The sequence below is a fragment of the Aphelocoma coerulescens genome, chromosome 1A (genome assembly GCF_041296385.1).
Source record: "Aphelocoma coerulescens isolate FSJ_1873_10779 chromosome 1A, UR_Acoe_1.0, whole genome shotgun sequence".
NCBI classification, from domain to species: domain Eukaryota; kingdom Metazoa; phylum Chordata; class Aves; order Passeriformes; family Corvidae; genus Aphelocoma; species Aphelocoma coerulescens.
Genome location: NC_091014.1, coordinates 31,537,942 through 31,563,683, shown reverse-complemented (window position 1 = coordinate 31,563,683; position 25,742 = coordinate 31,537,942). Strand labels below are relative to the sequence as shown.

General features: G+C 39.4%; 1 protein-coding gene across 1 annotated transcript in view; it reads right to left on the bottom strand.

Moving 5' to 3' along the window:
• Nucleotides 1-615: 615 nt before the first annotated feature.
• Nucleotides 616-25,742, bottom strand: part of ANO6 (anoctamin 6) — a 68,044-nt gene continuing 42,917 nt past the window's right edge. The window contains 18 exon segments of the mRNA XM_068997938.1: nt 616-1,992; nt 1,994-2,125; nt 3,084-3,189; nt 3,637-3,836; nt 7,873-8,078; nt 8,887-9,017; nt 9,655-9,752; nt 10,312-10,481; nt 11,364-11,589; nt 13,054-13,131; nt 14,560-14,705; nt 18,034-18,094; nt 19,307-19,412; nt 20,724-20,858; nt 21,291-21,406; nt 23,272-23,385; nt 23,707-23,985; nt 25,648-25,713. Of these exon segments, the coding sequence (XP_068854039.1) occupies nt 1,918-1,992; nt 1,994-2,125; nt 3,084-3,189; nt 3,637-3,836; nt 7,873-8,078; nt 8,887-9,017; nt 9,655-9,752; nt 10,312-10,481; nt 11,364-11,589; nt 13,054-13,131; nt 14,560-14,705; nt 18,034-18,094; nt 19,307-19,412; nt 20,724-20,858; nt 21,291-21,406; nt 23,272-23,385; nt 23,707-23,985; nt 25,648-25,713 (2,445 nt within the window). The 3' untranslated portion in view covers nt 616-1,917.

The following is a 25,742-nucleotide window of genomic DNA, read 5'->3' as shown; positions in this document are numbered from 1 at the left end:
CTCTGAGTACCCAGCCCCCTGAGCTGGGAGACAGGGGCAGGGAGCAGAATGAAGCCCTCATAATCCAAGGAGAAATGGTCAGTGACCTGCTACACCACTTGGACACTCACAAGTCTCTGGGGCCGAATGGGTGCTGATCTGCTCATGGCTTGGGCGGACCTACTGTTGGCTGGATGAAAAACTGGCTGGCTGGGCCCAGAGAGTGGTATTTAAAAGACGTGTAGATGTGGCACACAGGGACATGGTCTAGTTGTGAACTTGGCAATGTTGCTTTAATGGCTGGACTTGATGATCTTAAAGGTCTTTTCCAATCGGAATGATTTTAGGGTTCTGTAGGATTTCCTTCAAAAGACAGGCTTGTGTTACACAGCACTCAGTATTTGGAAGTTTTGCTGCAAAATTCATAAGTTTAATTCCTTCTGATTATTGACTGGATAAAACATCTTCTAAATGCTATTTAGTTTCTGTAAATGGACTTCATATGTAAAAAGCTATATTAATAATACGCCTAAAAATTCTGCATATCTATTGCATTTAAGAGGAGTACAAAATTACAAACGTAAAGTAATCACCTGGTTTATAGAGTACAGGCGTACTTTTGCTTTTTTAAAAAGGTTTTTGTTTTCATGATTTATAAAAACTGGTCCATTAAAACTGTTAAAAGAGAAAGTAAGTTAATAATCTGGAATATCAGTGCTTCAGGCACAAAGTAGCCCTCCACATACATACCTAATTTGTAATTCCCTAATTCTCAGTTTGCAGCTGGAGCCAAAATAAGCAAGCAGATCTGCAGCCTGATTTGAAGATGACTGATGGCTGTAGCACATGCCTCCACACCTCTGCCATCCTTCACTGTTATTTAAAGCTTCATATCATGGTTAAGGCCTATTATATGGTTTATTCCAATCTCCAGTTTCAATAGATTCATAGTCTTGTCAGAATTCACTTTATCATGCAATGTTGTATCAAAATGTTCAGCTGCACATTTGTCCTATGTCAAAACTTCAGGGAAGAGCACATTCTGGTGTGAGAGAAATGCAAAAGACAGCCCTCCACAAATATTGATTTAGTATGTGAAAAGACTTTTAACACTTATTGCTTTTACAGGTAGGAGACCTTCAAGGCTATGAGCATTTAGCTCAGAATGGGCAAGTGAACTAATGAAAGTACATTGACTGGGAAAAGATAAAATGCCTGAGTTTTCTACTCACTTGGAGTGCTGTAAGGTCAGTTTGTATGCATTGATTTCAAAAGCAATTCTCCTGTTTACACAGAGATTGATGAACAGGATGGGCTTACAGTCCTGTTGCTTCTTGTGATCCATGATTATTTGAGATATCTTGTTATCCATTTAAGTCTCAGTATACATAGCTAATTCAGAGTAGCAAACAACTGTGCTTAGTATGTCAATTCCAATGGCTTAACAATGGGATTTTGAGTTGTATTTTCTTTCTTTTTCCTTCATGTTTTGGCTTTTCCTCTTCATTTTATAGCAAGGCTTTGCATTAGCAAGCAATCAAAACTCCTTCATTAGATGCGATGATATTCTTACAGCAAATCATTCTTGTTCTTAAGGTTTTATTCAAGTCACACTAGTTATCTAATAGCTGATGCCTAAAAAAAGTAGAAAGCAGACTTGGTGTTTGGAAATTAATCTGCATCTTCTTAAGAGGATAAGTAATTTTCACCTTCATCTTTTTTTTTTTTTTTTTTTAAATATGTCCTAAAAAACTGTTTTAAAAAATGGTAACTCTTATCTGAGTTGCAGTGGTTGTGTTTGTCCAAGGGAAACTGGTAAATGAGTATGTAAGAGTTGCCAGAAACAATGTTTAGTAAATCCAAAATGCTTGATAGCTATTGGTAATATCTGGACAGGTATTAGTTGGCTAAGTACTGTTATTCCATATGAAAAAGTACTTATTCATCTTTAGGTCGGAAAGTGCTGTCTGCTCCTTTGATAATTTTCTCGGCTATCTTACCCATGTTTTTTTTTCACACCTTTGAGATCATTCTCATGTAAGAGTTTCTGTGTGAGGTACTTCTCCCGTTTGACCTTGCTCTTGGTCTTTTGTGATACATCCGGAATTGCATATGAAATAATAAACTTCACAAAGTATATGACATGCTGGGAAAGGTGAAAATGAAACTATGTCAGTCAGGATGAACAGGACATAATTACAATTATAAATGAAGTGTCATTTTTTTGTCTTAAGACTCTGAGCTGATTCACTATCAGTATCTAACAGGGTAGAAAAGGATTTTAAAAAGACAATAAGATAGAATAATTATCCAATAAACGAGAGTTTCTGATTTTCCAATCCTGATTTGAGCAAGGACTTCTCTGCCTGCTTTGGGAAACCCTGGTACACTGTGCTTCCCTCCCACATGGAAACACGGGTTACAGTTTCCTGTAAGATTTTTTAGGTTTGTTCAAATGACTCTGGGGCAATTACTTTTCCCTGCTACAGGAATTCTGCTCTAACCAGTTGCATGTTTCTGATGACTTCAGTAGTCTCTGGATCAGGCCCTACGTACATTTTATAATTAAATAATACCCAATATTTCCCTCTCTTCATCTTGGACTGACTCCCATCTTTCATAAGCCCAGGCTGTAGCTGCAGAGGAAGGAGCAATTGCTTACTGATGATCATCTACAGACTCACCTCTTACAGTGACTGTCTTTATAGACTTCACTCTGCCACGTATTGTACATATATTATGTACATGTATTACGTATATGTATCATGTATATGCATTCAGGATGCTGTGCACAGACTTCTTCTAAGTACATGTATTCTATTTCTGTTGCTAGAAATAATTCTACAGTTCTTGAGAAAAGAAGCTGCAGATACATTGGAGCAATCCTCAGCTGCAGGTATGTGGGGCAATCCTCACCTGAGGTCATGATTTCAGGGAATTCTTTTTCTAATGTTGCTACTCTTAATTTACATCTCCCAAGTTCTTGCTCCTGCTAGCACACATCACCAGCTCTGATAGCTGTGCCTGGACTGAGTATCTCTGAAGGATTTTCTGCATGGAGGGAAGAGATTAAATAAGCAATGCTCAAACCCCCATACACTGACCTCCATGACAATGATGAAAGCCAGCTTGGCTGCAATGACATGCCAGTAGTATATGTTGTGCTCATACTGGTGCTGGTGACCAGGAGGGTAGCGGAGATCCCGGTATCTGGAAGCAAAGTAGGAAAGTCAGGAGCTGGTCCCCGGCATCTCTGCAGTACGGCACTGTGGCCAGAGGATGGAGCACGACATGGCCCTGCTTAATGTGTCCAGGAACAGTTAGCTTGGGGAACTACTGCGATGGGTAAAATCGTATCTGCAAAATAAGCCGTATTTGGCTGAAATGTCCTATTTTTGCCCCTTGATTAAGAACTACTTAAAAAACTTTAAGGTGTTTTATTTTATCAGATAGGAGAAAACCAAATTAAAATAAGAATTTTCTGAGTAGCACAAACTTATGGGTGAATACTTCCACTCCATTCTGCCATTCAAAATAAGCTGGCTCTTCCTGTGTTTTAATGTTTCTTACTGCATATTTTAACTGAATTAGATGACTTAGATACAAAACTCATTATTTTTGTAATTGGAAAATGACAAATGCTTATTTAACACTTGCCTGCATGTCGTGTGGGTCCCGAACCAAGGGGAAAATGGCTTGCTTGCATTCTTGAAGTCTGATATATTGAAGACAGAAAGTGTGCTGTTTATATACCCTTTCATAGTGTGATTGCTGTGGCTCCCATAAGGAGGGACTGAAAAGGACCAGTAATAAACCAGACGAGGAATCATGTCAGATGTAAAAGCAATGATCATAGCCTGCGTTTCAGAAAGAGAAGACAAAAAAGCAGAGCAGCATTAAAGAAATAAGCTTTGATATGCATTCCTTTGCCATATACTTATCATCTCAAAAGTTAGCGTGTGAGCTAAAAATAGAAAATACGTGCTTTTCCTGTCAGTGGTGGTTCATTCTGTAAATGAGCATGTAGTCTCTCATGGACACAAAACCATCCCTTTCTGGCATGTGCACTCTGTACAGTTTCTAAATTATGCTAGCTCTGCTGAATGCCTTAAAACAGTTATACTATAAACCACTTTTTTCATGTGCATGCAGAGGAGATCAGCAAATGTGCTTCTAATGAGTAGTTATGAGATCCTTAAAGAAATTCTGCCTGATGAAACTAATGGAAACAACAGAAGAGTTCTTCAGTAACAGAAAATTAAATTTCACCATGTTCCCCGATGTTTGAGTAAATGAATTAAATAAATTAGATATATAACTGATCCATCTCTGATCCTAGAAACATCCCACCCTTTCTGAGGTGCTAGCCAGCCCAAATTCATCTTGGTGCTTGTTGCCTCCTACTATAGCGTAGTACATGTGGAAACTGCTCTTGATGCCAAGATAATTTTTTTTAGTAGCAGCTGCATAGTGCTGTTTTACATGACGTGACCATTTGTTTTTATCTTGCTCCCAAGAGAGTCCCTGTCCTACTCAGTCTGCTAGTCACAAACTGGGTAGGAAATTTGATCTGTGGGTTTATTGTGGGAAGTCTTTTCTAAACTCATGAACTTCCCAAAACATCCTATTCTGGAAGAAAGGTTAACTATGTTTAATCTAATTTCCTCCTCTGCTACTGCAAGTTCAAAAGGTTCCCCTGTGAGGAAGACTTTCCATTGGCAAGATCTGCAGCTCAGTACTTAGCAAGAGGCTGCCCAGCCAACTCATGACAACAGGCGTCTCTGGTGCCCAGCACCTGGGAAGGAGTGACCAGCTGCACTCCAGGACTGAAAGACAAGTGTTTTGTCCAATGCCAGGATAAAAATACACGCTTGACAACATGGATGGGAAGAACCAGGGCAAAGACATGGAGGAGAAAGGCGTGAAGTAGGGATCGGATGGGATCAGGGGGAGGGAGATTTAGGCAGAGATGTATAAAAGAGGCAGAAAAAAACTACAGGAAAATCATGGGACAGTTAGGGGCAAAGTCAAGCAATAATGGGTAACAGAGGAGCATAAAAGCTAGTTAATATCTGTATTTTATTCTCCATCATGCCTGTCTGCAATTCACAAAGTCTGTATTTCCTTATTTTCATGCTATGGGACAAAAATTTTCTATTTTTGTGCACCATTCCCAGCCAGACAGTCCCAACCAGAGGAGGTATTTGTAACAGTTGTAGAAAAAGGGAAGGGGAGAGAGGAGAAAGGGTGAAAAAATAAGTGGATACCTCTTCTACAAAGTTCCTTGAAGAATGCTTTGGTGGCAGTGCTAGCTAAAACAACCTCCTGCCTCTGCCTCTAGCCATTGACTTGTGCTCTTCGCTGGCTTGGGCATTCCTGGCCCCATGCAGCAGATCAGATGACAATGCTCATCTGACTGGGAATCACCACTGGATGCTTTCCCTGGTCTGATTCATCATGTGTTTATAAAGTGCTAGTGCTGGCACAATGCAAGAGACAGCACTGAGGGGAAAAGACAGTGAAGGGAAAGAGCAAGGAGTTGAAAAGGGGACCAGACCCATCCTACCTCAAGTAGCACCACTGCCAAATGATGAATGCTATCCTACTGTCTTACCTTTTGAGTTGGCTTTCTTTGAAGGACCTGAGAAGCTAAACTGTAGTTAAGATAAAAGTTGCAGAAACAATAATTTTGAGACTGTGGTCCAAGATCTGTATTTAGTTCTCCAGAATATTGTTGCAAGTGAGTTCAGTTGAGAGAAACTTTGGCTGATGAGAAATGAAAGGAGGCATCCCACGTCTAAAATAAACTCATTGAAAAATTTCAAGGATAAGGTGTTTTTCTTGTACTGCACTTTGGCTTAAATCAAATGTAGTTGGCATGCACTTTTAAATACTGTTTTTAAGCATTACATGCCAGTGTGAAATGAAGTGAAAATTATGTGTTGTTTATATTTACATGCTGAGTGGGTGTTTTTGACTGACAAGAAGTATATATTACTGTGTCTTGCAGTTGCAGGGAGACGACCTCACAGCTAAATTACTCTGTTTTTAACTCTGAAGTAGAGTTAAAAGTAGAGTACAAGTAGAGTATTTATAGTCTGAATTACAAGCATAGAAAATTTTTGTTAAATAAATTTTCTTTCTGTTTGTTAGCTCATCTAGTCAGACCATAAATGAATTAATATCAACTTAACAGTAAGGCAAAAAAATTCCTTCTCCCTTTGGACCAAATGAGTTTGATGCTGCTTCTTTGTGTTAGAAAGATGCTGGAATATGGTATTTACACACCTTAATACTTGATCTTACTGAATCTTTTTTGCAAGACCCCAGGTCTCTCATCATCCTAAATCTGAACCCTGTCTCACTCCTCCCTCTCTCAGAATGATCTCCAGATGTGCTCTGGAGAGCTTCAAGGACAGAAATATGAGAGCTAATCCTACGGCATCCTCTCAAAGGAAAAACTTTTTTTCCCCTTGAATTATGGGCTGCATTTCAGAGTATTGCACTGGAGAACTACAAACAAACAGCACATTCTTTGCTTCCCAAGCTTTACTGCACACAGTTTTCCATTTATACCATAACTAATTAAAATCAGTCTTCAAATCAACAACAGATGCAATAGCAAGTCCAGTGCCTCACGGCAACTCCCAAAACTGGCAGCTTTGTGCAAAAGTTGCTTGCAAGTCACCAGGAGCTGTTACAAAGGTAACATGCATGAAGGAGAAGATGATACACTACTACCCAAGTATAATCAGCTGTAGTAAGTCATGTAGGGGAGAAGAAGCACTTTCTGTGTTCTACAGCAAAATCAAGGCAGGGTTGGTAAAGGAAAGACTGATGACTTGGATCAGTTCCTGGATGTCAAACAAGAAACGAAACATACTTAAAGGAAGAAAACGGCTTCTAGCATTTGCTCAAGCACATGGTTTTGTGGCCTACACTTCATTAGCAATAAATACCAATCTGTTTGAGGTCCACAACACATGCAGCAGGGCTGTTTGAATGTGACAGCCCCACGGAGGTGAGAGGCTGATGCCCTGTTTGCACAGCGACATCAGCTGCAGAAAGCAGGGCACGAACACATTCATAACAGAAGCCTGCACATGGCCGAGTCAAGGTAAGGTCACCTAAGCCACTTTAGCTCTGACCTGAATACCATGAGAACTGTGATAAGGTACAATATTTTAAAGTAATCTTAAGATATAGATATATACAACTTCTAATTTCATATTGGTATTACAAGATCCAGTTGGATTGACCAGGAAAAGCAGTTATCTTATCCAATAGCATAACATATTTGGATCTCCCTGATAACAGAAGAAAACAGCAATCTTTTTCAAAAAGGTTATTCCCCATGGAGTGTTATTGTCCCTGTGGAAGAAACCAGTGGTCATAGCTCCTTTAAGAAAGGCCAGCAGTGAGAATTTTCTGTAAGTTAATACATACTAGCTACTGTTTAAGAACAAGTAATCAAATAATCCACAGTGATAAATACCAATGGCTTATTTTTCTTCCCACAATGCAGACTACAAATAAAATCTTGGTGAATTGATACAAAAAGTGGGAAAGGTCTGAATTTCATTGTTAGAAGTATATTCATCAGAATTTATTCTTAAATATTTTAAAGAAACTTTCTTAAAATTCAGCTTCTTTATTGTGTACATAAAAATTTTAAGAACAACTGAAGAACAGATTAGTGTCCAAATTCTCAGAGAATTCATTCTGATCTGCAATTTTGAGCACACGTATTTTTAAGTACACAAGAAAGAAGCTGAATTTCTGCTTTAAGAAGATGTGCCTTAAGGATCATTTAAGTTGCATTGCCACACACAGCATTCCTGGCACCTGCAGGGAAGGCATTTTATCTTTTGCAGTTGTTGGCACCGTACTTACATTGGTGACCACGGCCAGAATGGCTATGCCCTGCAGGATGGGTTGCCAGGCACCGATGTCTTGTGCCTTCTGTGGAACCATGCGCCTGAACTGGGTCGTCAGCTTCCACGCATCCAACCGGATTTCCAACAGGTTGTTAATAAGAGCCAGAAGAGGAGCCAGGGGGAAGGATGCCACAAACAGAGTCACAAAGCCAAACTGTATAACTGTGGGAGGGAGAGGTTACGTACACCGATGAGGCTTTTGCTTACTGGAGATAAGCAAGTGTAGGCATGTATAGTTTATATACTCCAAATTCAGGTGGGAGAAACAAGAAAGAGTAGCTGGGATTCTAGTGAATCTTCTGCATGAGAAAATAGTAGCACAACAGTACTGGAAAAACCTGCTAGGTGAAGGGGACAGAAAATTATTACAAGTTACAATACACCAAGGGAACTATTCTGGGTATTCAAATATCCATTTCTTTCTGATGTCTTTATCATGAAGACCTGGAAATCTCATAACTATCTGTCTCCATACTGAACTGGAAGGCCCAAACCAACAATCATCTTATTGGTGTCTGGGTACTGCCTTAAGTACACTTGGCAGTGCCATCACAAACTGGATGGTGGCAACAAACCAGCCATGGTCTGCCAGCTCCCAGTTAGTTACCAGCAACAAGTCCTGGTGACTGCAGACACCTCCAGAAGAGCAGTCTGACACAGGGCCCAGCTTTGCAACACCAGAACATGACAGTGGTTTGCCTTCTGAATTCATTTCTCACAGGATTAGGCAAGGAAGCAGCAGCACTCCTCCTTGTACAACCACATACTGTTTCCTAGTTATAAACTTGATTAAGGCTTGGCTGCTTAATAAAAGCTTGTAAAACCATCTGTAATGGCTCATCAAAACTTGACTCAGAAAACATTAATGTCTCCTCTGCCCACCTTATTAAGCATAGCTTGTATGAAGATTTTCTTTAGAATATGTCTGTATCCAGCAGTGGTAGTGAATCCAGACTAAACTGTTACTTACCCATTTCAAGATACTCATAAAATAGTCCAAGTTTTCCTATGGGCTGGAGGTGGTAGTCATGTTCCCAACGTGGAACAACTTTTTCTGATCTAGCAGCTGCAGAGTATCTTCCAATTAAATTCTTGACCAAGCTATCAGGCAGGGAGAAAAAGAGCACTAACATTGGTAAAAGAACCTAAAAAGTTCAGTAAATGAAAAAAAAAAAATTGACATTTCTGCCATAACAGCTTTAAACAATGGATTTAGTTATTTCTGAATTACTCAAAACTTTCTTCCTTCCTTTTGTTGCCTTATCCTAAAAGTGGTTATTTACAAACCATAAATGAGAGTGTAAAGGGGCTATATATCAGAATCATAGTGATTTATACTTACTAAATGAGTTAAATCAGTAACTTTTACATGATTTTTAAAAGCCCAATGTATAACAACAAATCATTCCAATCAATATTAAGCAAATCTTCAGTTTAATATTCTCAGAGCTTCTATTACCTCAGTTTTAAATATTCAACCTGAAACACATCGAGTTTGACTTGCAGAGGAAGGAAAAATTTCTGATTAGAATTAAAATCAGTTAAAACAACAGAGACAGGAGCCCAGACTACCAGACCAAAATATCCAAACTGTCTAAAAAGGACCCTGGGGACAAGTCTTATTCTTTCAGAATACAATATGCACTTACCAAACTCAATGACCAAGTGCCTGAAGGCATCAAGCAAACCAGTATTTTTCAAATATGGAAGAGCAGATTACTTAATAGTTTGAACTTACGGAAGAAGCACTTCTTGAATGTTGTTCCAGATAGCTTTCCCTCCTACTATGATAGCAAGCTGGGTTGTGAGCTCAAGGAGACATCCACCTGGATCACACTGAAGGTTGGGAGAGAAAGGAAAATTTTTTGAAGTTGGGTAACTTTTCCGGCATGAATGAAGAGTTTAAAATAATGCATTCCAGGTTTATTATAATAATATTATCAATAACTGAAAGCAATCCAAGAAGACTGTCTAGGGAAACCTTTCCAGTAAGGTATACAAAAGCCAATTCCAGGCCATATATATTCACATTTGGTAAGTTGACAGAACAGCAGTGGAAGAGTGAAGTACCAGATGAAGCCATGCAGCTCTGTGCTATCACCAGGTGAGGGTCATCCAGCAGAATAGGAATGTGTCTACTGATATTCTTTCCTTCCTGTGTGCCCATTCACAGATTGTAGGACCACAGAAAAATACACTTTTCTGGGTATGTGTAACACATTTCTAAGCCCGACCGGTCTTGTGCCATGTTCTTTTATGCTAGAGGTTAGTGAGGAGGCAATTAGCTTGGGGGGCAGTCACTTTTAAAACCCTAAATACGTACAACTATGTTTTGCTTTATACACTCCTAACTGCAGCAGATTACCTGGACTAATTATACATTATGCATTCTTACCTCTTCATTGCGATACTTTCCTAGCCAATAGACTGGACTTCCAGGGTGACCTACAAATTTACCCTTAAAGAAGGCTATGTAGAAGCATGAAGAATAGTAGTTAACAAACTGGAACAAGAACATCTTTGTGGTCAGACTGTTTTCATAATCGGTCTGTGTCCTTGGAAGTTCTGCAATGAAAGAAAAGTAAATGAATTTAAAGAACCCCAACCCAACCCAATCTACAAGTAACCTACAAGCTGTTCTAGAGCCACGGCTGCAAAGTATCTGTATGCCCCATATTCCTTAACATGACTGAGAGCATTATCATTTAGATTGTACGTAATCCCCATGTACACTGTAACCATTACATCATTCTAAAACTGTATGGATTGTAAAAAGGAAAGAAGTTGTTCACTGACAATAAAGAAAGAGAAGAAGCAAAAATTCTGATAACTTGGGAAAAAAAGAACCCAAATCCAGCAGACTCAGGAAAGATGCAAATGCAACACTTTGAACTGATGAAACAGTACTAAATGAAAACACCACACTACTTCATGCATTTAAAGTAAAATAGCTACTTTAATGTTGATGGCCTGGATATAGAGAACAATATTATTTGTGACTGTTTAACTGTTTAACAACATCAGAGTAGTATGTAGCTTTGGAATAGTGACCTTAGTTCCCTTATTTACAAGAAAATAGCTATTTTCCCCATAAACAAAAGCTAGAGTAATTGAATGTGTTATGACTTACTGATCTGTTTTCATAAAGCTTAGTTGTTGTAGTAATTTTATTTGCTTTCTCTGTTTTACAAGCACAAAACTGTAAACAATTGATCTTTCATGCTGCCCAGGTAAGGACTTTTCAGGCAAAGAGCTGAATATCACATTTCTCTGATATTGAGAAAATCTGTATTGGAAAATTTCTAGGTGGTATTGTGTGATTTGGTGGGAAAATTCTGAAAGATGTGGTACAGGTGTTCCTTTATTGTAATACCTACTATACATATAAATGCCAATTTTTTAGCTATTTTACCGCACGTTTCTATCTGAGGTGCAGAAGCAGCATACCGAAGTCAGTGATCAGGATTGCCACTTTTTCATAGATGATGTTGAGAATCATAATGACAACAAAGCTGATGAGCGAAGCGGTTACTGACGTGGCCGTCTGTGGAGTCAGGTACTTGCGGATCGCCTCCGTTCCGCTGATGTGCTGTGACAATGTTGCAGAGAACACCAGGAAAACTGAGAGCCTGTAGACAATGATTCCAACAACTGAAGCAATAATCAAAAGGATCTGCCAAGGGAATGCAAGAAAGATGTTTATGTTCAATCACTGGCTTTAGGGAAAAAGTGAGTTCAATACACTTTTTATGATAGGTAAAAGGAAAGCAACTTTGTGCCTGTCATTCCATTGCAAGAGGATGATCAAATAAGATACAAGGCAATAAATAGAGAATCCATAAAAGAAGCCTTTTTTTCATGTAGCATAGTAAATCTGCAGGAAAGAAAAGAGATGGTCTGTTTTATGACTAATAACAAGGTTTGTACTGATGTGAACCAATATAATGAGATGTGTAATGAAATCTTACACCTTGAGGCATGTGATGAGAGAAAATTCTTCATATTGGACAACTGGCAGGATGGCAGATGTACTATCAAGTCTACATTGATTATGGAGGGAGCTGCACCTTCTCTTCCACATGATACTGTTACAGACTACAGATCCCTCAAAGGAATAGAAAAATTTTCAGCCCAAGTCATGTAGTCTGCAGGAGTTACAGTAATGATCCATGCATCCTGTCTTGCTTGCCATCTCCTCTTTCTGCTTCTCTTCCTGCTTTTATTTCTTGCTAGTTCTCTAGCTATTATTTAGTTAAGGTCTACAGGCTGTGTATCTTTTTACCACTATCTCAGCAAACTGCCATGAACTACCTCCCCTGACCCTGCACACAATAACTGTGCAGTAACACAAGTGACAAACCCAGAACAAATCTCTTCCCTCCAATATGAAGTCCAGTCTATTTAAATCCAGCTGCAAGTCAGTATTCTTTCCTTTGTGTTTCAAATGTGTCAATGCTGAGGCTCTCCTGGGCTGCCAGACACCACTCTATCTCCTATCTGCATCCTATCACCTAGAATGAGGTCTTTTCCAGCTACTATTTGTGCTACGGATAAGGAGGACATGCAGCATGCTAAAATACAGAGCTTTTCAAGGCAATCTCTCTGGGCCTGCTCATTGCGTCATGGTTGACTGGACTGCTTTCAAGGTTTAGTTTTAATTAAAGTAGCAGCTCTAGAAGATTAAAGAGCACCCAGCTTTGCTCTGTTAAGTGAAACACAAAACTTGAAAGAGGTCATGGACTGTGAGACTCAATATGGAAGAACACAGCCGGAACAAATCAGACAGAAACTAGCAGGGAGGACAGCATATAAACCAAAGTCTTCCCCTTATTGTCCCCCTAAAAGCAAAGACATTTGTCCTAAAATAATGAGGGAAAAACCAATGGACCACCTTCACAAGCATAACTCAGAAGCCACAACCACAGGATATTTTGGTACTGTGTGCTAATAAGTGTTGGGTGACTACAGCTACCTTCTCCATGTGTGTCTGTACCTTTTGGGCTTGATTTATGCATGAGATGGAAATCCAGCTGAACCAGTTCCATTGTCATTTCTTGTTCAGTTCAGGAGGATCATTTTTTAGACACTTACTAGAAAAGTGAATTTATGAGGGGAAAGAACAAGAGAAGAACTTTACCCAGAAGAAGATGGCACTTGTACAGAAAGTCATCCGTACGCACTTCCCCCATGCAGTGTACGGCACATGTTCTTCTTGCTGTAAAAGATTAAGAAACAGATCAAGGATGCACCCAATCTTCTTTCATATTTTTTGTGCACTCCAATTAAGCTGTTTATGATATTGAGGGCAGAAAAAAAGGAAAAAAGTACCTTGTTTTGTTTCCTGGAAACTCAACATTTATTCATGATTTCAGAAGTCTAGCCAGATTACAGGTGTCTTTTTTTTTTGCTGCCCCTTTGAAGATAAAAATTCCTTCCATAGAGGTGGAGGGTCCTCAGCTCTTATTGACTTCAGCCACGACAGGGTGCATAGTCCTTTTAAGTGGACCCATCCTTCTTGGCTGATCATTGCATCCGAGGTCATTATCTTTCAAACGTCCATGGCTAAATTTAGCAGGCATTAAAATTTTGGTCCTCGACTTCTGAGGAACAATGGGATGTGTTCCCCAAAGAAAATGCCTACCTCAGTGTGGTGCTGTTAAAATTCATTGAGTCTTAAAAGAATTTCTGAGGTTCAAAATAAAATATTTTAGCATATTTCTCACTCTTTGAACTGTCTTAAAGGAACTTTCTAGCTATGACTTTATATGTTCAAGGTGGCATAAGTTTATAAGCTTTTAAACAGGATGAGTTTTTGATAGTACAAGATATAAAAAGAAGATCTATATAGGATAGTTTCAACTATGGCAGTTAATTTTGAAACTTTTCAAGTGCCCTCTAATAAACATTAGTAAAACGTGGATGGAATGTGAAAGCAGTGCAGATGATTAGATAAAAGACAGAGTAATATATTGACAGAGAATAATAAAAAGTGAAACTGAACTTGAGTAAGCCACTGAAGCTAAAGCTACTCAAATGTATAATAAACAGAAATCTAAACTAAATCCCCAGAAATATGAATCCTATTTCATTGAAATGAGGTTTATCCTTGTCTCTGCAAGTTTGTTGTTATTAATCATAATTGCATCCATATGCACTTAGCAACAATAGCTATTTATACAATTTCAAGCAGAAACATCTTTGGTTAAAAAGACATTCGTGGCATCATATATAATCATGTAATGTTTCCCTCTATTCGCCTTTCACCTGATGCATTCCTAGGCAAAGACAGCAAATGCTCTGTGATCTTGGCCTCTGGAAGCAACATTTAATAATTTCTCAGGGGATTTAATAAAGTAGCCTTTGTCATCTAAGCTGGGAACAATGCCTACTTCTGTTTATTTAAGACATAGGAACCTCAGCAGCTCAAGGCCCTCAAACAGGCAACTACTTTAAAGTGCTTGCAGTTAGGTAAAAATTCCCTCTCCTTGCATGTGTACTTTATAAATTCACTGTTTTCAGGGCAGTTTATCAACTTGAGGCACTGCTGATTTATAAAGCTCCAGCCCAGATTCACAATTTTGATAGTGTCTGCTCACAGCAGTCTGTAGCAGTAACCATCACCAGTTATCAAAATATTCCTTACCTGTGTGATTTCATTCATCACTGTGTGAGTGCAACGAGCTTCGTATTCTGGGCGAACTTGCTCTTCTTGCTCTAAGTACTCAACTGTGTCCCATTCATATTCCAGTTCAGCCTGCCGTCGCTTCCAAAACTCCAAAAAAAAGGTAACTATTTGAACGATAGACAAAATGAGCAATACCACATGAGTATTGGATATTGCTTGACCCCTCTTGGCTATAACAGATGGCTCAGTATTCCATACAGCTTTTCACAGGCGTGGAATAAAGCCTTTAGTGGCCAATGCAATGGTGAAAACAACTGGACCTACTCCTTTATGCAATTATGCCTTTGGATATATATGTACTTTAATATGAGAAACCTGAGGTAAATTATGTTGTAACCACATGCTAAAGAATGTATATAATTTATCTATATATTTGCTTTCTGCCTAAGGCCAAGAAATGAGCACTTTGGATTTCATATTACAGACCGTTTTGAAAAAGTTTATCATGGGATGCTTAAGAAACTAAGCTGTTTGGATAGGTGAAGATAAAATACTGGAAAGTGCAGGACTTCTAGAAAAACAAAACTTAGTATGCCAAAAATTGTCACAAGGAAGAACTCATGCTCATTCACGCTGCTGCTTTGTGTAGACAAGTTATCAATTTGCAGAATTCAAAAACAATGATTGTTCAGGTAAAGCTGCTTAAATACAGCTGTCTTTCCTCCTCTGCTAGCACAAACCTGAAGAAACTGCAGCCCTTTTTGTATGGCATGAAGCTTAGAAACTCCCTGGGCTGGGCCAGCTATTTCCCTGGACTGTGCTCCTACAGCTGGAAGCACTGAAGGATCAGGTACACAGATGCCTAAGTGGTAATGGTGAAACGTGAATCCAGCCAAACTCATTACCTTGTCCCAAGATATTATGCAGGCAGATCTGGCAGCAGAGGCAATGACAAACCCAGATGGGAAGGTTGGGAGGAGCTCAGGATGCTGGGTGTCAGTACCATGCTCCATGGCACACCTGGATGCTTCATTATTGAAGGCAGTGTAGTCTCAGATTAAATAAGTGGGGTGGCTCTGCAGCACTGTTTCCAGGAGGAGTAGTATGCAGTCACTGTACTCTCATTGCTCCCATTGTCTGGGAGCAATTAACCCTAAAATTGTGGGTTTTTTTACTAGTTTGGCCCCTCATTCTGAATGATGAAACCTCAACGGCATGCAGTTACAAGCTCAAACATTAAAGGTTATGTCGAAAATCAGGTGTGGTTGAAAAATCCCAAACTGAAACATTTAAAACCCAGGAAACTCCATGGGCTGGGCTGTGAGATGTCCTTGGCATCTGCACACAGGCAAAACCCCAGAAACCCCTGCTCCCCTGGTTATTCAGGGACTCTTTCACAAGCACTTGTCCACTCCCTCATGCTTAGCAGCAGCAAGCCCATTGCAAGCAGCAGACCAGAGGGTCTCATCTGCTTTCTCCTGCAGAGCAAGGACGTTAGCCTTCAATAAACCTCTAATTGCTGCCCAACCCAAATCACAGGAGGCTACAGGCTATACTGATTTGTTCCAGCTGCAAATTCAGCTACTTCTGGAGAGCTCAGAAGTGCAGGGGCTGCTTCTGTGATGATAGCCTCACGTGCTAACTGTGACAGAAGGGCACATAACACAGGTACATCTCTCCCAGCCCGCTATTAGCCAAGTTGTGTCTTTCAGAGCAGGAAAGGCTCTTCTGCTGGATTTGCCATTTTCCTTTTATTTTGAAGCAAGATTGTTTCAACAAGTGGAAACAAATGACATTTCAGAATCAGAGGTCAAAGCAGTCATTTCACCTTACATTGAGTGGTGTCCCCTTTTGTGTGTCTCCCAACATTACCCTTCAGGATGGCCCAGGTATTCTGCCTCTGAAGCTGTGTCACCAAGGCCTGAAAAGAAGTGCCTCCATGGGAGAGCATTTCTTGGTTTCACTGATCTTGCTCAGGAAGGGGACCCAGGGATGGCATCAAGTGAAGTGGAAACTGCCTCTTGTTCATAATCTTTGCCAATCTAGTTTTACCATCAAAGAGAGAATTGGCAGAGCATTAATGTATAAAAAGGGCTAACTCCTGAGGCCAAATTCCTTGGTGTTTCATAGTGCTTTAAGATTTTTGAAGGGAATACACACAAAAAAATAAGAACTTATTAGAAGTATATTGATGGTAATGATGCAATAATATATCTAAAAGTCTAATATTATTTTAATTGTTTTGGACCAGGAGGTCTAAAAAAGTAATAGAGCAAGATGAAAATTACAGATGAAATTACACCAGGACCATGGGTCGTTTGGATTCAGTACAATTTTGGTTGAATTTCTGTAATATAATTCACCTCTTTATATAGTGGACTTACAACAAGAATACTAATAGACCTTGCAGCCATCTCTATAACCATGAAACTTAACTTTTCAATTATTGCTCCTGGAACCATTCTTCAAAACAGGAAGAACAATTTTAATCAAAAACCAAATTGCCAATAAATTAACTCTTGAGATGATAGGAGAAGATTACATTAGTATCAAACTTCTAATAAGTTTTAATTTAGTGAATCCCCTGCTGATATTTTGATGCTAGCATATGTTCTGAGAGAAAACTTCTTCTTGAAATGATACATTTCATCTTACATTTCTTTAAAGCAAGAGCTATTTTGAAGCACTTAAGGTTGTCATAGGGAAATAAAAATACAATGTGTTTTACAAAGAAAGCAAATTTTGCATTCTTGTCAGCCTATACATGAATTCAAAATATTACATGAGTCACATTCTCTATAGCACCCTGTATACAGACCTAACATGGAACTTACTTTTGTAATTACTGGATAAGACACTGCAATAAAAGCCAGCTAACAAAGCTGCTAATATGAGTAAAATAAACTGTTTCTAGGAAAATAAACCTTGCCTAATCCCTTGAATACAACACCAAGTGTTTTCACCTGTTGGAAACATCCTGGTTTCATATACATTTTCTCTGCTAAAAGATTAATCTAGTGCTTGCAACTATTAAACTTTTTACAATCAGCTTCTTAAAGACTGGAGGAAAAAATTCCTGAGAAACATAACAAATTACCATTTTTCAATTGCCTTGTGCAGTTACACAGCTGTTAATAGCACAAGCATCTCCAAAAGTCTTTGGGAAAAAACCCCAGCTCCTCTGACAGATATTCTTAAGCATGCGGCTGGCTCTTGCTGGATGAACACGTGGCAGCCTCAACCACTTCCCTCAGACTTTTCTTCAAGTCATTGAAACAGAACAGATACTGAAGACTCACTTTTAAGTCTACAATTGTTTGTTTTCTTATAATAAGTTCCCATGAATGTGCTTGTTTTCTATGGAACTACTTGCCAGTGAATGTCTAAGTGCTAGAAAATGGAGTCAGTGCAAATTTATCCATGTTTTCTTGGCTGATGCTGGAGGCTTGGCCAAAATTAGATAACAAACCACAGTTGTTGAAATCTACTTACCCCATATTCCCATAAATACTGCAAACACCAGTGTTCCAAAGCTATCAAATATACAGAGTTTCTGGAAAAGTGGAAAAGAAAAAAAGTCTTAAAATATAACCGACCATTTTTATTCTTCTGCACTGACCCAGAACAGAAGCTGCTTACTGAAAATGTCGATTTTCAGTTATGTTGTTTCATAAACAACTCTTGTGGATAGTGTCTCCTCAATTTCTGTCCATGCACACCACCCTCCAGTAAATCAAGGAAATTAAATGCAAAGTTCAGAATTAAGAATAAAAGCCATATATGCAGTATGAGGGGTAGTAAAATGGTTGCTATCAAATATCCTTCCATCTATTGCATACAAAGAGGAAAAACAGTGGTTCTGGTCTGGGAACTCTGTACAGAATTATGGGTCTTTAGTAAAGCCACTAAAATGCCATGGACACATCTGGTTCTCATAAGCACGATAACAAGTTAGTTAGTAAAACCACACTGATGAAATACCTCTGTGGTCACTATTTACCCATTTTTTTCCCATCATAGCCTTTTCCCTGCATTCTTATTTCTTTTACCCTTTAAGTGTGCTGATGCAACACATTAAAGCTGGGCAAAATGTTTTTGATGAATAGCTGAAAAATCACAGTTTTTGGACTGAATCTATGGAGAGGAATGACAAAAGGCTGACATTATCTTAGTGAGACAAGGTAATGGAGAAAGAAGGTGAGGTTCCTTTTGACAGGAAGAAAGAGCAGACAACAGGACATGGCTGTGTCACAGCTTCTGTCACAGTCAACACCAGCCTCTCCTTGTACCCATCTTCTCCTTGGAAAGATGGATCAAATTCAAGGCACAGATCCAGACAACTTCTTTGAATAGGGAGGAGGCACAAATTAGAAATGTCAAAACAAGCTTTAAATGTTTCCTTAGCAAAATTGACTCAGAGCTACTGAACCAAGGCTTTAACTGAATCTTTCCTTCCCTCAGAAGGAAGAAGTACCCTCAAATGAAACAAATTTTCAATTAAAATAACATTTTATTCTCATATCAAATATCAGCAGCTATGTGAAGTAAAAAAATTTAAATTTTTCATCTTAGATCAATTTGGAGCAATTAATAATGTTGTTTTTACTTTTCAAAGTTGAGTCACTGTATCAAAAGGAACAACTATTTGCACATCTTTAGCAGTTCTGCAGGACATGAATGGAGGACCAACAGTGTTTTATATGTAGTACTAGAGAAAGTGCAACTAAAGTTCAAAAGCATGTCTACAGGCTGTAAATGTAGTTACCTTGGATGATTCACAAGTGATGGTGAGGTTCCAGTAGGTGCATACTTTATCACACTGAGGGCACATTATGATATTACCTCCTATGTTGGGATCACATACTTCTTGGCTGAAAACAAAACTAGTCAGTCACTCACCAACACTAAATTCTTCAGTCCTTTTTCATGCATGAGGACAGTGCAATAATCTCAGGGAATTAAGGAATAATTTACCAGTGATATGCACTCAAGAATTCCACCCCCACCCCTCACCCGGGCAATACATCCCCATTTCCATTCATAGTCCTCATCTCAAAAATGGATGACACACGAGGAAAATAATTTCCATCTCTTGTACATGGTGGTAATTCTCAGAACTGCCCACACCAAAAACATAAAACAGCTCTTAAAAGATCTCACAGTCTTCAGCAGGAAACCCACAGTTGCATGCTCACACATGCTATCGTAGCAAGTCTGAAGGAGAAGGAAGAGCAACACTGCCTAGCAGAACAAGGAATAGCTGCAAAGCCCAAAGGGCTACCCAGTCCCTGTGGTCTTCTAAACAGGATCAGATTGGAAATTGTGCAGAGGGGAGCTGCCACCATGATTCATGGGATGGCAGATCTGTCTCCTATGAGGTGGCAAAGGAGCTGCCATCTCATACCTACTAACCCAGCACGGTGGAGGCTGCAAGGTAAGGTTGTTACTTACTATGTGTACACCACGGGGTAAACTCCAGGGAGGGAGCTGAGCTGTTTAGCTAAATTATAATACTGGCAAAAAGCTAAATGGGTATAAATTGGGCACAGGAGTGGAGCTGTGGAATAGCCCTTCAGCATGGATTATGAACACCCTTCCAGGAGGGGGTATACACCTGGATGGCCTGTAGGTCATTTGACACAATGTCAGCATTTTTTTTCCAAGAGTCATTTTGCCATGATTGAATTTTGTTGTGTTCTGATGAAAGAATCTGTGTCATGGCTATGCCTTGCCTTCCAACGGATCCTACACAGCTGAAGGCCCCTGTGCTGTTGCTCTTCCTACATTCTCCCAAATTAGAGGAAAGAAATTACCAAGGTCTTTGGGTATCTAGTTTAAGGATTACCACAGTGAAAATTACGTTTTATGGCCATTTGTATTGACTTCTGATTGTCACTCTTTTCTTTGTGTTTCTACACTAAGTATGGTGAACCTTGTGCAAAATAAAAACAAAATTATGAAATAGCAAACTCCTGGATGTCTATCACTGTAATGGTCCACGGATATCCGTTATTTATTTCATATTTTATGCCTTTGCCTTCAAATCCACCATGGCAGTTGTTCTCAGGGCCTTTAATTTTGCCTCCTTCATTAAGCAGTGTCTTGCAAACCCTGTGCTATCCCCCTCTGTACAGGACTGTTCAAAATTGCATGTGATATTCAAGCCAGGCCTGATCAGGTACCTCCAAGTGCAGTTGTCCTTTGTCAGGCATCCATACAGAAAACAGCCAACTCCTACAACTGCAGCCACAGTCAGCATATTGGTGTAAAAGCCCAGCCAAGCAAAGTAAATGCCAATTTTCTCTCCATAGTATTTCCTGTGGAGGAGAAAAGTTGTGTTTTTTTGTTTTTGTTTTTTTTTTTTTTTTCTGAAATGCAAGTAAATTTGCATTTCTGTTTCACATGGCTCTTCATTTCATACATTTTATGCCAACCCATATTGTAATAGTCCTCTGGTTTCAACTTTGGGATTGCAGTAGTATTGCATGCTTTTGTAAAAGGATAGAAATGGGGGAAAAACGGAAAAAGAGAAGAGGTCATGCCCTGCAAAGAAAAATTGTAAGTGGTTGCCTTTTTATAAATCAGCTTATCATGAAACCAATCTCAAATTATGCTCCTGTGCATGAGCTGATCTGGGTATATGTATCTTCCCACAGAAGTGAGCTGTGTCTCTCTGACATCCCCACAACCAGACCTATTATGTAGATTTCTCATTCTCCCTGCATTAGTCCAGTGCCACTCACACCAACCTGATGAAATCCAGGGGTTGCAGTTTGAAAATGTTTTTCGGATGAGCCCATTCTCTGTAGAGGAGATATCGTTCACTTGGGCAGTTGGGATCAGTTGATGGGTGCCTAAAACTTGACTGCAAAACAGAAAGAGCACGAGAAGATACCACTAATCTAACCAGTGCAGCTCATCTCTCATCTCTGCAGATGATCTCTACACCATGAAGCTAAAGTCACCAGTAGCCTTTTGGACCAGTCTTACTGCAAACAAGTAATGCCAAGAAAAGGAGCAGGAAGGCAGCTCTGAGAGCACACCAGGATTCAAGATAGAAGATTGTCAGAAAGGCACTGAATGCTAAAGGAAACGCTGTACATATGTGAGCTGAAAATAACAGAGACTCATCATGAACTTAATCTAAGCACATGTCAGAGTCTTGGCACTTAGGAATAGAAAATAAAAAAAGGATTCATTCTAATTAGAGAACAGGACTGAATTCAAATGGATTTTTAGTAGCTTTAACATGCTACACATGCTCTGCTTCAAAATAATACTGTGCTAGAATACAGGCTGGAAAGTCTGAGGGAAAAATCCAGGGTCTCTAGTTTCTGTTTTAAATTTAAAAGAGAGTTCACATGGAGATAATATTTGTATTTCTTAGTAGGCTATTAAAAAAGCTATTTCAATAAAACCTATTTTATTTGAGACATTTTTCTATTCTACATCTGTAATGCAACAAGACAAGTGATGTTTGTAGAAATCTATCTGCTACTTTTCATTTTCAGCATAGCTGTGATGTATAATTTCAATTGTATAAAAAGACTGTCATTAATTACTAGTCATACTGAGTCCAAATTCCCCATGCCATGACAGAAATAGCCTGCAAGGCAGGTTTTAAATCTTTAAAAGGAAACCTTAAAAATGGGTAGTCACAAATTATATGAATTCTATCCTGTAAAGCTTTGATTACTTACAAGAAACATGGTTTGTCTTGATTCTGCCTTAAAAATTTCTTTGAAAACCTTGGAGGCCTCCTAAATATTTTAAGCCAAGTCCATGCAGCTGAAGCAGTTATCATTCCTGACCTCCCATGTTCTCAATGTCTCCTCAACAGAACACACCTTGGACACAGAATGGTGGCTCTGAGGGGGTCAAATTGTGATGTGGTAATGCAACAGACAGAATACAGAAAATCAGCCCTCGGTCTTTGCTCACTGTATTGCATTCACAGTCTCACATGGAGCTTCTTCTTTGTCAAATATTCTGAAATCTGATTTTTTATCTTTGATTTTCTTTTTTGTTTTTTCTTTTATACTGTTGCTAGCCTTGGTATACAAAACAATTTTCAGTATAACTTTCTTCTTCAAATGATATAATTTAAAAAGCTTCAGAAGTGTAGTCGCAAAAGCTGGATTTGTTATTATTGCAAGGTGGAATTCAAACCAGTGAAGCTTTTCTCTGCAAGACTCTGACATCACCTGTGAGGCATTGGACTGGCTGGGCAGAGTCTTCCTGTAGAAACCTGAGTCTCATGCATGTATTTTGCAATGTTTGGGAACTGAGGGAGTGTTTTTCACTGTGCAAGACTTTCACACATCCAAAAATGAGATTTGTAGTCTACATCTTTATCAACAATGTTGATAGGAATTTTAATATTGGAAAATTGCATACTAATGAAACATTGATTTACAACTGATAATGCAGCGTGTCATGGCAGTCCTCTCAGTCCAGGGACTTTACTGAAATACATCTCACAGAGAATACAACTTTAAGAACTCTCAAGTGAAATATGTTGTTTTCCATTTATAGAAATGCATTTTTAACCAACAGTGCCTTGGAAGAAAAATCTCTTTAGCCAAAGCACGTCCTATTCTTCTATGTGGATATAATACCAGTCCAGGAATAAGGCAATGAATAGTGTTTGCATCCTTTGATATAAACCCCTCTAGATATAGTTCAGACCTCCATTTCAAAGTGTATTTTAGCTACAAGCACTGGACTTACATCATGAAGGGGAAATGCTGCTTTGTAGATTCCAGTGTCCAGCAATTTGTTAATGCCAAACTTTTTCACATTATTTTTTGTTGCATATTCCACACGGGACAGGATAAAATGAACCTGAAATTTAAAAAATATTTTTGTGTCTCTTGCAACCTGAAAGTAATGATATACAATCAAGCTATGAAAGAGTAAGCAGTGTAGACAAAATTAATTGCACAGGGTATACAAACCATTCAAATCCCTCCTTTAAATTCAGGTGGAAGAGAAATAGGACAAATGTAAGGAAAGTTTTCCTTCTGGATTGCCCAGGCTATTTAATAAATTACACAGGACAATTGCATCCTCAACATTTTTAATTTCTTAGGATGTTTTAGTGAAGGTAATTACACTGATTTGATAAAAGGGATAGTAAATGCTAGAAATACTCCATGGACTTACAATTCGGCTTCTAGTTGCAGGATTGAAAAATGCGTCTTTGTCTTGGATATAGAAGTTGGACAAAAGTTCCTTTTGAAAAGGGGCAGTGAAAAACTCTTGTTCAGGTTTGATGATATTTTCATCCACCCTGAAGAGTCTGCTGAACCAGTTGAAAGCTGACTCTCGGGTTTTCAGGTCATTGTGCTGCAGAGGCAATTTGATGTGCATAACCTCGGCATACGTGCACAGCACTTCCCAAGGTGCATGCACTTTCACAAAAATAAGTTTCTCATCCAAAACCTGAGATGAAAGAATATTGAAAATAAGTATGTAAGCAAAGAACTTTTCATCATAACAATTCTTGAAATATCTAGAATTTTCTTTCTCTTTACAGTTCATAGATGACCTACTCAAGGTCGCATTCATTGTCCATCCCAGCAAACATTTCACTGGCTTCTGTAAAAGTGCTGACATGAGGAAACACTCAGGCAGATGAAGGCATTTAAAGGCATATAAAAAAAAGACAGTTAAATGTTCCCTTAATGCTTAATGTTTACATCTCTGCAAAGTATTTTACAAAGCAATTTAAGTGTAACACTTTCCCCATACGGGGGTCATTAGGACTCTTAGTACTTGTAGCTTGGTAGGGGCAGGCATAGCTCTACAGCTGCCAGTGACTTCCCAGTAGCTCAGTTACAACCCCAGGATGATGGGAGCAGGCTAGACACCCATGGGTGCTCCTGGGCAACAAGAATTCCAAGCTTCCTAGAGAGAATGGAGAGAGGGAAAGGGAAATTAGATGAAACTGCTGAAAAAAGACAGCATGGGGCATATTTGCTCCCAGCAGAATGCACCAGTATGCAGTGGGAACCCTGACAGCCACTCCTGCCGTCTGTCTACACATGGCCTGTAGACCTACTGCTGCCCTGCAGTAGTGACTGTCAGCCACATGAAATTTCCTTATGTAGCTCATTGGCTCAGGAACACAGGTCAGGTATCTGATCGAACCTGGGGAAATACCCGGTTTCAAATGTTTTTCAGTCATAATCACAGCAGAACCACTGAAAACTGCAATATGCAAGAAAACTGCAATATGTAAGTATAGCACCAGGTCTGCAGCAGCCTTCCAGCTGGCAAGCGTTTACTTTCTTATGAATGTGAAGAACCAGTCTGCATTCTTGGACATGCAGCAGGAGCCCTCACTGCAGAAATCAAATAAATACTGTGATGCCATAGATTCTGAGTCTAATTTGGGAGGAAGGGGCAAAGTGACCAGTTCTGGAGCTCACTATAGAATACCAAACAACAACTAATTTAGACTGGAAGTGATTGTCCTGGAGAGGGAGACACAGATGGAGCACTGCAGCCCTGCAGGGTAGGAAAAAAGAAGGGATTCGGAGGGGTTCTAACCCTTCCTGCCAGAGACAGAAGCTCTGGCAGCCAATGTGCATTACCACAGTGCTCTTGAACTGCCTGCAGGCGACATCGCAGCCCAAAATATACAAAGCACAATAGTTAGAACCACTTGCACAGTGCCAGGCCTTGCGAGAAGCAGGGTCACATGCAGGAGCCCTGCACTGCTCTTCTGGCAGGGGCATTCTGCCCCAGACACACAGACTTCCCACCTGCACTACACAGCCAGAGTAGGGGAAGTACCTCTCTGCAAGGTACAGACAGTAATTTTTATCTTCCAAGCTCTGAGCAAACATGACCTATGTAATCTCCCAGCTTCACAGTGTAATCTTCCAGCTTCCCATCTTTTATTTTGCAGAGGAAGAAACAGACATAAAGTTTAAAAAGATTTTGCATGAGATCACAAAGACACCACTAACAGAAGAAAGGTGGGCCTTTTTTTCTTGAGGGGAGAGAAGTCTTACAGTGAATTCATCTATCCAGTTCTCTTACTCCCACAGGGGCAGCTCTGCTCTCAGAACAGCCGTTCACACAGAGAATAGCACTCACCGACCTCGTTGCTTCTAGTTGCAAGCCATTGTTTATCAGGTTTGATTCATATACTTGTCTCTTCCTCTGTTAAAAGATATTGAACACTGTAAAAC